Here is a 12,097-nt window from a genome sequence, read left to right as displayed (position 1 = left end):
CTTCATGGCTCTGAGAGTCTGAACAGATGAATGTGTCTTTCGTGCTAACGACAAGGTTTGAGGTAGCAGCACTGGGGTATAAATCAGCGCAACGCCTTTGGCTTCAGTGGAGCTACACCAGCTCACACCGTCGGGACCCGAAGTCCCTGTAGGATCCTTCCACGTAGCAGTGAGCTGGGTGTGATGCCAAGTTACCTCATGCTGAGGTCACTCTCTCTACGTACAGTCATACCTTCGCGCTCTCTCTCGGCACATTTCTGTAGGAAAGACTGCCGTTTTCCTCCATCCCCTTGTTTCACTCACTGGTGCTTGCCCTTTTAGAAACCTCCCCTTGAGAAGGCAGAGAGTTTTACTGTTTGAAAGAATAGGACTGTTAATTTAATGAGAAAGCAGAAACCTTGATGGAAGGCTGCAAAAAGGCAGTTGGTAAAGGTAACCCAGTCCTGGTATTCACCTTCCAGTGACATACGAGGAAGGGTCAGTTAGTGAAAATATAAGGCAAGATGGTGAGGGGAGCTCATGTGGGACTAGAGTTTAAAATAATTCAGAAAAGGGTTAAGCATCTGTGTGGATAGAGGTGTTGTCAACAGCTATTTGAGAAATGATAAAAAATTTAAGGCCATGAAGGGAAACTAACAAACCCTTGCACATCACAGCCTAATTCTCCCATTAACTGCTGGAAATTAGGAAGGAATAGCAAGTGATTTCATAAATATCTTGTCACAAAACGGATTAGGAAATTCTGTCTGACCATACACGGAGTTGTGTGTGAGTGGAAAAGCAAACCTGGTGCTGGTCCCACTGGGACGTACTCCTGTTGCCCATGTGGTGTATCTTCTCCCAGCTGGGGTCCATGCCAGCTTCCCAAATAGTCCACATTCAGGCAGCAGAGCTGGAGATGGAGGCCTATACTCAGAGAGGTCCTTGGCCCAACCTTCTGCTGCAGACGCTGCCGTAGACCCCTGTAGCCCTTCCTGGTCTGACCCACCAGTCAGAACAGCTGGCACAGGCACCCCTGTATCTCGGTGTAAAGGGGTACAGCGAGACCCAGCTGCAACCAGCATGCCAAAGCATGCCAAAGGGGCACTCGGGTACCTGCCCGTTGCTGGGCTCGTTGTGGTTCTTCTGAAGTTTCCAGCCACGGTGGCAGTCTGGCAGGGTACGAGATGCGTGGTCTCATTCCTCACGACAGTGCTGCGGCTGTGACCGAACTGTTAAAACGCAATTCAGAAAATCTTGCAGAAAAATATATATTTACTGGCAGTTTTCATTAAAAGAAAGAGAAAAATTAACCACTGTTAATGCCTGAGACTGAGCCTAGGCACCTTAGCCCATCAGTTTATCGCCACTAGGTCTTATTTATGGGCAGGCAAGAAGCTCTGCCTAGCCTTGTCAGTCCTCTCATCAGCTTCACGGGCTCGTTACAGCCACTAGCTGTTGAACATTAATACGCTTTTATCTCTGTCAACTTGGGTACAAATACATTTCCCACTCACCCCACTCCCTTATGTCTCCTGCATCATCATTTCTAGTACGGCAAAAACGCTAAGGAGAGAAAAATGCAAAAAAATTGCAATGCTGAAATACTCTAAACCTTCTAGAAAAACGCAACCTTAACTTTCTCACCAGTCTTTTAGAAGCAGTGAAGAGAATTGTTAATTGGTCTTCTTGGATATATGCCAAAGAGACAGACTGCTTCAAAATGGTAACTTATTGACCTTTTCATGGGTACAAGATTATTTATCTGGCTCTCATTAGGGAGAGCTGTGGCATTGTCTGTTTAATAATGTAGTGATGGCTTTTCAAACCTATTTTCTTTCCAAAATTAGTTCTCATGTGTAATGTGTGTCCTTTGGTTCTTTTTTACAGTGGATGTGTCGACATCCTGTATTAAGCAATCTCAGCTTAAAATAGAAAGATTTAAATGTAATAATCCTTTCAGATCAATTTTGAGCGAATTGTTGAATTAATTGTTGAATACAGCTGAATTGTTGGAGGGGAGGGGAAATGTAGGTCGCAAAAGTATACGTTTTATCTGCAAAATAGTTTGCATTGTGGAGAGCAGAGCCTAACTCCAAAGTCTTGCAGCTGCTTGTACCTGCCTGGTCTTATTTCATGGAGGACCTGACACACATGTACCTGGTATGCTTCCTAAACCCAAACCTGTATTTGCTGTAGATGCAGCAAAGTCCACAGAAACGCTGACCCTTTGTGTGGAGTTGGCTCGTCAATAAAAAGAAGTGATGCTCCACTCCTTCCTTTTACATGGCAGCCTCACGGTTAAAGACCTTGCCCCAGAAGTGAGTGTTGTGGATTATGGGCTTGGCTTAGCCTGCAAGGCTGGGACACATGAGTCAGAGGACTCTCTTGCTTGAGTCAGGCTCACATGCAGTATAAAGTGACCAGCATGATTAAGGGACACAAAAATAATGCTTCCTGAGTGATGTTGTATTTACCTCTGCCTACCTTGGGTTTGCAATTTAGCAAATACCCACGATAAGTTGATGAGCTAAACTGTGTTCCCAGTTTTGTCAGAGTAGCTCCCACCAATTTGGCGTAAAAAAGAACAGTCGTGTTGCTATATCTGGAGATAAGCAGCCAGAATCTTCCAGGAATTAGTTTCTGAAAGATTCTTTTTTCTCTGCTGATCATGGTGCTGTGTTTTCTTAAGTGCTGACTCCAGTAAGCCTTTTCAGAAAGACAATTAATGCTTTGGAAAGCAGCCATCAGCCGTCTGAAAAACAGGTTCTTACCGAGCTGTTTATGCATGGCAAGGGGGGACTCAGTTATAACACAGATTAAAGAGGACACTTGTTTAAAGTGAGGCTACTAAGGATGTATACGTTGTATGGTAAATATATTGACAAAACTGTCCTGCAGGAAAGATATTCAGTAAATTGGATTATCTACATTCTAACAAGATTATCCACTTAAAGGCCTCTGGAGATTTGCTGGTTGAATAAAAAGAGAGGGAAGATCTAGGCGGTAGTCTAGCTAAATATTTTTTTAGTTCTTTTTCTGCAATTAATTAAAAGAACATCCTCTCCTGCTCCTAATCACCATTCTGTGCCTCTGTGCAATCAGTGCTTTGTGCCACCTGTAGATTTACTTCAATTTGTCAAAGATGCTTTCCTCTTCATCTCATGCTGCTTGGTTGACACCAGCACAAATTGAGCCCTGAACACTTTGGGATTACTGGAAAGATCAGGACTATGGCATCACCCAAGGCCTTGAATGTGTTTTTTCACACGTTTGGTGAAAGCCCTGCTAACCAGTGCGGCATTTTGATACGTTGGGAGTAAGTTGCCATTGGGAGCAGTGTTTGACTAGCATATGTTAGCGTACCATCGTCTTTCATTACTGCAACATGAGGATTGAGATTTTCTTGGGAACTAGTGTAGAAAGGAAAGCTTCTCGTGTCTTCTCCTCTGTCTTGCAATAGCCACACAATACTTGGCAGCAGTGTGCTTCTTAATTTACTTGCTAAAGGAAATGCGTGCCATAATTCATATTTAACAAGTGGCTCATAAAAAGAATTGCATGAAATTTTATCATATGACTCATTTAAAATTAAAGGCAGCTTTCAACTAAAACCCTGTACATCTCCAGTAATTTAGAGAGTGTACTTTAAAATACTGTAAGGGGGGACTTAGAGGTTCTTCTTCTATTGCTTCTAATTTTTTCATCTAACACCTTTTACAAAGTATAAGTGCAGAAGTACTTTAAATAATAAGGGCCTTGTGAAATCCACCTGCTTCATTAATCATGCTTTCTATTTAACTATATGTAATAGTTTTTCAAAGACATTTTTGTACAGCTTTCTTGGTCGCATGTGACAGCTGTTATTTTTAAGCTAATGCAATGTCAGACCGCTCTGACTCCTGAGACGAAACAGTCATGACATTTCAGCAACTTTCCCAAATTGGCTTCTTGAATATTCACTATACTTCTTTAATTTTTTCCTGCATATAATGCATTGCTTCTTGTTGTAAGATGAGACAGATAACGAGTTGGCTTTTCAACATCTGAGGCTATCCAGATACCACCTCAGAGAACTCAGAGCAGTACTTGTGCAAGTGAATGACTATTTTATGGACTTATGTGTCACCCTGAGTGCCCAAATGTAGGATTTGGTTGTCACATGGAGGTCTTCAGTTTCAGTTCAGATTATGAAACCTGAAAGGTTGCAACTCTTCTGAAATAATCTAGGTTCATAATAAACATCAGATGAATGCTCTTACTTTTTTCCTGTCTCAACCAGTGCTTTTCATCACCATTCAACTATTCAGGAATGAATCTCCAAAAAAAAATCACATCCAGTAATGAAAGAATATTGTTCTGTTTAAGCGCCAGGATAAAAGATACCTTCCATATACTACTAACACGTTCCTTAAGGAACCAATATTCTCAGTGAAAGGTTACCTTCTCTACCATCTCACATATTAAAGACATAACTAAACTTTCAAGAAGACAAATTTTCTCTTTGTTTGGTAGAATCAAAATGAGAGATTTGGTGACTGGGGAAAAACTCCCAGCCAGTCGGAGCCCAGCCCGGTCCAGCTCCTCCTCCCTCCGGTGCTCAGCCATCCTTCCAGCCATCAGCAGCCACCAGCCATCTCCTGCTGCATGGCAATATCATGTTTGTCCTGCCCTTGCTACTGCTCCGGACAATAAAATTTGCTTAAATTAGACGTGGTACAGCTCTGTGGATACCTGTGACCATGTTTCTTCACTGGCTGTGGGCACAGGATTGTCCTTCAGAGTCAGCGTTTCTGGGATGGTGTTTTGTGGACAGGAATCATTACACAGGGGCCAGTGATGCTCAACATGGTAGGAGGGTAGTTAAATATGGAGGCTAAGGCCCATTTTCAGTCACACAAATTGCTGAAAGTTCCCTTGCTATTGGAGGTGCTGGGGAATAAAGCATCCTAGTTCTCTCTTACTTTCATGAAATAATGTTATTTCCAATGGAATTAATGTATCCTCTATTAGAGTAGAAGGTTAAAATTGTGGTAAGTGAGTTGATACTTTTGTCTTAAAAGAGCTACTATGAAAATAATTATCCTGCGTCAGTGCAGTTGATTTCTTAGAATATGGTTGGGAAATTAATACCAACAGTTTCCTGAGATCATCAGGAGGGACTGTGTAATTATCCAAGGTAGGGTTTCTCCCTTGACTTCAGTGGGGCAGAATTCAGTTCGTGCTTTGGAGAAAAACCTTTTTACATTACAATGTCAAGTTTCCTATGGGCAAATCCCCTGTTTGTGGCCTAACTCTGCCTTTTGTGGCTGCCATTTTTAAGTCCAATGTTCTTTCTTCTTTGTTAATTATTGCTTCGTTCCTGGGGCAGAGCAAATAATCTTCATCTGTTCTCTCCCCCTTAGGTTAATATCAAACACTGGCCTTCGGTTTTTACCTGCTGTCCATAAGGTACACTCTTTCCAGAAAGTTTTACTGTAAGTTTTAATGTCTGCTTTTCACTTTTCAAAATCTCCCTTTGAATGTTCTGCTCCAACAAAACCTTTCAAGATGTGATTCCCCTCGTGTTTGCTTATTAGCTTCATGGTAGCGGTTTGGGTTGTAATTTTGTAGGCGTTGATGATAATGCGGCCCGAAAGGTCTCAGGTCTCTCTAGGTCTCCCTTCTACAAAGCGTTATAACTTGCACTTTACAGACCGCTCTTCCTTTAACTACGCTATGAGTGTGTGGCTGGATGGGCCAGGGGACAGATAACAGCCTTTTACTCCTCTTTCACCAGTTGAAATCCAAACCAGGCTAGTGGCAGTGGAAATTTGTTGCCACCTGGTGACAGTTCTCTGGTCTGCATGAGAAGAGTCGCTGATCTTGGAGCTGTTTTGTGTGGAGAGGTGGCCACATCACAGAGGAAAAAAAAGAAAAAAATCACAGGGAAACATCTCCAGCATGCTCATTTTTTTCACTGGCAGTAACACTGTCCAGAGAACGAAATATTTTTTTCTATGGAAAATTCCAGTGCCAACAGGGAAAAAAATATTTGTGTAAAATTTTGTGTGAAAGCAGCCTTTTTTTTTCTGTAAAAAATGCATATCAGAAAAAGCTTGATTTTTTTTTCACTGAAAAAGATCTTGAATAAATTTTTCAATCAGTTCCCAGTATAATTGAAAGCAGAAAGCCCAGGAAATAAGCAACTATTTCTTCTCTTCCTTTGGACAAGACACATTGTTAATGCACAGACAAAGTTCTGCATGTTCAAATCTTTGATTAGAAGATTTCAAGCTGCAGAAACATTAATCCTGCAATTGTCTTAGTAATGGCCATTAATAGAAATAAAAATGCATAGAAAACATAAAAGGGGATGCCTGAATATAGTATACACACATATAAGATAAGAAATAAATTTCTGTAATACACTTGACATACATAATTCTGAGAACTGCACTTCAGGGCTCCCTGAAACTACCAAGCAAATGCAACAGACACGGAGCTACAGAGCCTTCCTCCTGTATACCTTTATGCTTATCATCTGTCTTAACTAGGCTTGAATTATTGTGTCCTGCTGAGCAAGAGTTAACTTTTTTCAGGTGAAACTCCTCACTTTCCTGTAAGAATAAGTAGGCCTTGATACTGCTTGAGTCCCAAACTAGACCTTGGTTCAAGCCCTGGCCCCACTGAGGTCAATAAGAAAATTCCCATTGGCTTCAGTTGTACCAATATTTAAGTCTCAAAGATAGGTCTCGATGGGTCAGTGATGTTTCTGAAGGGCTCATGCAGATCCTTAGCAGAGGGGTACACTTGACTTGTATGGGTGCCGAACTCCCTCCCTATTCCTAGCTCTGCTGACCTCGGTTTGCCGAATGAGGCCTCTGTGTAAGTGTCGCTTGGTGCAGAGTTGTGGCCGCATTCAACTGTCAGCATGAGGTAATTTTGGAACCACGCTTAATTTCAAGCTTTGCAGATAATTCATTTCATTCCGTGCTTTCCAACAGAAACAGCATGAAAACAACCATATCTGCAGTCTAAATTATGAGTAATACTGTTTAACTTCTTTGAGATCTATTTTGAGCAAGCAACAGAACATATATCTGCCATTCCTTTTTTCGTACCAGTCAAAACTGCGGAAAGACTGAAATGCCTGCTTGTCAGTTCAACAAACTGCATTGACAGGGGTCCCGCATCTTCAGTTCTTAAGCACATACAAAGCTTATAAGCAACCCCATTAGCATCAGCAGGGAAATTATTCGTGGGCTGGTAGGTACCCTGCTGAACCAGGCCAAAAAGGCTAATGGCTTTTCCTTCTTCTGGTTGGGAGGCTGCAAGAAGGGGTGGCCTCACAGCCCCTCAGCTTGCATTTTGTGGTCAGTGTGTTTGCTGGAGGAACGATTTCATCCGCCTCAGGGTTATAAGGCCCGAGCTTTTATGTATTTTAATGCCTTCAGCCTATTTGGGAGGAAAGTATGGGGGCGTTGGAAATGTTTTGCTCCAGCTTTTTTTACCAGGAAGGTTTGTGCTCTGTAGGCAAAATGTCTTAAAAACTTAAGTCATCACCCTGTGCCTATAATAGTTCCTCTGATTGACTATAAGGGAAAATACTGTGTTTGAAATAGCATATCATATTGAAAGGCTCACAGAGGTACAAAAAGGTGTCATTTCTCTTGTATTTTATTTTTCAGAGATATTCAAGACAATATCAATATACGTACAATTGAAAGAAATTCATTCATGGGCCTGAGTTCTGAAAGTGTGATTCTGTGAGTAAGACATAGCAAATCCATTATTCTCCTTGTTAGCTCATTTCTTCTCCAGAATAGACTCAAGGAAACCAGGGGATGGGCACTATTTTATGCACTTCCAAATTCAGCTTGAGGTTTTAGACTTCTCCCCTACCCCTGAAATCTCTGTATTCTGTTTTCTTGCCATGAAAAATGAATGCTTTTGTGGGGGTTTTTTTGTTGTTGTTGTATTCTAATCCTGCTCTTTATTTTAGAAGCACAGCATAGAGCAAATTTAGTAATTACTGATGCCAAGGTTAAACATATTCCACCTACAACAACAGTTCCATGTGATACAAATTGTGTTCAAAAGGATTGCATGACTCATAAATATTTACAGTCAGACACATCATTCAAAGACGTTTATTACTCGGGCAAAATATATGTAGATGTTGTGGAAATGCGGTATATTTGTACACAATGTTAATGCATTGATACAGGCCGGTTCACAATGCAGTTTCAAGCTGCGTGGATAGATTACTCTACATTTGACTTGAACAGTCATGTTTTTTAATGAACTATCTGGCTTCTTGATCCTTTCTGTTGATATATCGAAACGTACTGTTTGCTTGCTAACAAGCTGCCTTCATTTCACCTAGCCAGTGGCCAGACTGGAAAAATTTCCCACTGTATGTGTGTGCAGTTTACCTCGTATACTGAAGCAGACAAGCAAGATCTGATTGACTGATTGGGCTCACGTTGATTTTGGTGGGAGCAAGGTCAGACCATCAATATTTGAAGAGAGGCCAGTAACAAGGCACTTAGCTGTTCTCTCTCCTTTTTCCCCATCAGTTATGCACAACCTCTGTCTATGTCAAGTCCTCTGAAGTTTTAAACACACACACAGTTTTCTCCAATATATGTTCAAGTCATGATGCCCTAAATGTACTGGTTTATCTTTTCTCCTGTGATGATAATATTTGCTACTCAGGTGGGACTTTCTATTTTCAGACCGCTGCTCAACAAGTACTGTATTTGTTTCCATAATGCCACTAAGGGGTGAGATAAATATCCCAGATTTTTACTGTGATTTGACCTCTCTGTGCCACTTGAGCAGCATGAAATTGGCTTCCCTCTCTCCCCAGGATGTCCCATTGCTTATATGATGACTGCCTGGGTATTGAAGGATAGTCTTCTCTCAGAACTTAAGGCTGCTGGTTTGATAGGAAAATTGGCGGGGGGGGATCATGTCCTCTTCCAGCTGCTTTGCCCTGCCTGCTGCCACAGCTGCATTGCCACCAGCTCCCCAGGCCCACCAGCGTGTGCAGGAGCAGCAAGAGCTGTGCAAGCGGACCTGGCCACCACCCGCCTGGTCAGACCATGTCCTGACTCTGCTGTAGTTCTCCCTTTGGACAGGAGCCCTGCGTGTGCTCCTTGAGAGTCCCTCATTAGACTTTCCTTGTGCTGTGATGAACTTGCCTCATTTTAGACCCAACTGTGCTGGTTTTCTATACAAAACTGAAGTCACTATGCAATGCAATAGAAAGTTACTGTTACAGCAACATCATTTTGTGAAATCAGGCATGTCAAGATGGCATTAAAAACACCCAGGACCCATTGAACCCCCACATTCTGGGAGACCCAGTTTTAGCAGGTTTAGCTGTGGCAGACTCCAAGCATATTTAAGCCAGTAATTCGGATTGCATCTAATTTTACACTGTGCATGGGATCTGCACAGACTGGAACTGTGGATACGTTTGGTAAAGAAATGCTAGACATTTATGGAAGAAATTCACTTTGCTTCCAGGTGTGCCTGCCACTTAGAGCCTAAGATAGAGCTTTCCTGCCCTGAAATAGGGTGTAAATGGTACTTCAGGGGCAGTGGCCTCCTGCACCAGGTGAATTTTAAAGTGTGTTTTAAAAATACTGCTATAGCCATGAAAGAGGGAGTACAAGCCCTTACGTCCAAGCTCTGGGTTGCTGCCTCCGTTGTCTCTTGTTGCTAACGTAAGAGTTAGTGGAGTCAGTAAGGGTGCTGGTTGAGGTGAGGGGAAAATTTGTCTCAGTAGAAACTTGTCTCTATAAAGTATAGTGAGGTCTTGGGATTTAGGTAGAATTTTGTTTGCTCTTTTTACTACTTGAATGTGACTAGCCAGGTGACAGGTGTGTATAGTACACCCTGTATTGCAACAGTGACTCTGATTTTACGACCTTAGTATCTCATTGCGTTAGCATCATGTTCAGTGAGGGAACGCAGTAAGTGCTAATACCGCGATTAAAAGCATATATATCAGCCTAGCAGCTATGAATGGATAAGATCAATGTACTATAATAAGTGTTTTAAATGCTATAAGCTTTTGTCTGTGCCTGCTTACTCATGTCTAATAGTGCTTGCAAGTGAAGGGGACGATGACAGTTCTCCTGATCCGACCTGACAGACATTATAGACATGGAGTTATGTACATCTGCCTGTCACGGTCAAAAGGGTAATCCTTTCAGCCAGACCCATAACTGATTTTCATGCTGACCTTAGCTCACCACCTTGGACCTTAGGATAAGTGGGTCACTTGCATGCTCAGCTTTCAGCGTGAATTAGAAACAAAATGTCCAGGTTTGCTGACAGTTTAATTAAATCAGGCCATTTTTGCCATCAATCAGACCTGTCATTGCCTGTTGGAGAGGGCGTGAGTTGCAAAGTGACATTTAAAGCGAGATGAAAGATTGCACCGTAAAGATGATAAATATAACTGACCCAAATGTAAAATTTTAGGACCGTGAAGGGAAGAGAGGGAAGGACATTAAACGTTAATTAGTTAATGCACTACAGTAAAAACTTGGCGGAAAGCCCCAGGAGCTTCTGTTCCCAGGTTCACTACCTGTGTCTCCTCTTGGGAGAAGGACTGGGGTAGCAGAGCAGACAGGCAGCATAATTTGTCGAGGCAGCAGACGTAGGAGGAATCAGCCGCTTCCCGGGCAGTTTGGCATCACCGCCACCCCCCTCCTGCCCTCCTGCCCGGCTCAGTGACAGTCAGCCTCCCTCCTCCACCTGCCCCGCTGAGGACGTGACCACCACAGATTACGGTCTTTTTTTCTAATAACTGGCAAAGGTTCAGCTGTGGCCCCGTGTTTCAAAAGCGTCTTGAAAAAAAGTAGAACTAAGTGGCACCGACAGCACCAGCGGGAAGGATCCTGGTCTCACCCCCCCTGGGATTAACCTGGAACAGCCTGGCTGACTCTGCGGCAGCCTTCCCAGGGAGCCACGGGCAGCGCCAGCATCTTCATCAGCTCTGCCCTTGTAGAAACTTGCTCTGGCTATCATCGCTGATGGTAGCGCTCGTCTGCCCTGTTCACGTCTGTACTCTCCAAAGCCTTCCTCCAGCCATTGGGATCTTACAAGCTAGTGTTCATAGAAATGTCACCATTTGAATATCCGTTTAATAAGTGTATTTGTTTGAGATCCCTTTCACCGATTTGAATTACATACATTTTAGTTATGACGCATGAATAAGAACCCAAGTCTTTTTTTTTTTCCTCTATTGCAGATGGCTAAATAAAAATGGCATTCGGGAAATTGAGAATCATGCATTTAATGGAACCTACCTGGATGAGCTGTAACTATTTCTGTTGTTTACTATTCTGAAAATATGTTTACTATTCTGAAAAGCAATTATTAGAAGGTAGTAACTGCTGCAAGCTATTTTTTTTTTAATCTCAGGTTGTTTTAGCATCAATATTGTTGTGTTTTTCAGAAATCTAAGTGATAATCACAACCTAGAAAAATTACCAAATGAGGTCTTCCAAGGAGCCAATGGGCCTGTTGTTTTGTAAGTAATATTCAAATTTTTATTTTTGTTTTCATTATTAACTCCCCAGAAAAAAACCCCAGAGAATACATGAATGCCAGTCTGGATTTCAACATCTCACAAATCTTGGAGTTCAAAACTGGAGGTGTAGTTCTGAATATTAAAAAACTGGAAGCCATATGTGACATTTCAGTCTAGTCCATGTTTCCACTTTGTCCTCAAGTTTTTGGGAGTGTTTGGAGCCAGGGATTTAGATCCAGATTTCTCTCCACAGTTGATTAAGCTCTGTAAGAGAGTAGTTCTGCTTTGCTTTTTTCCAGGGAAAAATGCTGTTTGTTAGTTTTTTGTTTGAGCAAAATCAAGAATAGGTGAGTGGGTCCTCGGTGCTTAAATCTGAATTGCTTACCACTGAAGATCTGCCCCTGCATCTCTGAAGCTTAATTCTAAAGATAAAATCCCTGCCCTGCAAGGATAGGGATTGGGATGTCCCATGCCCTGTAGGGATGGGTACGAGATATATCTCACACAGTTACAGCAGGATGTCTTTGGTGGGTGATAAGCTGGAAAGCAAGATCTCAGCAGTAGAGAATTCAGCAGTAGAGAATT

The 12,097-nt window shown here is 42.2% G+C and overlaps 1 protein-coding gene across 1 annotated transcript in view; it reads left to right on the top strand.

Moving 5' to 3' along the window:
* FSHR (follicle stimulating hormone receptor) overlaps positions 1 to 12,097 on the top strand; it is an 81,625-nt gene that overhangs the window by 57,534 nt on the left and 11,994 nt on the right. Inside the window, exons 5-8 of the mRNA XM_075497442.1 lie at positions 5,385 to 5,456; positions 7,650 to 7,727; positions 11,231 to 11,299; positions 11,438 to 11,512. Coding sequence (XP_075353557.1) covers positions 5,385 to 5,456; positions 7,650 to 7,727; positions 11,231 to 11,299; positions 11,438 to 11,512 — 294 coding nt within the window. The remainder of the gene's footprint in view (positions 1 to 5,384; positions 5,457 to 7,649; positions 7,728 to 11,230; positions 11,300 to 11,437; positions 11,513 to 12,097) is intronic.

This window comes from Mycteria americana, chromosome 3, assembly GCF_035582795.1.
Source record: "Mycteria americana isolate JAX WOST 10 ecotype Jacksonville Zoo and Gardens chromosome 3, USCA_MyAme_1.0, whole genome shotgun sequence".
NCBI classification, from domain to species: Eukaryota; Metazoa; Chordata; class Aves; order Ciconiiformes; family Ciconiidae; genus Mycteria; species Mycteria americana.
This window is presented reverse-complemented; position numbering and strand designations above follow the sequence as displayed.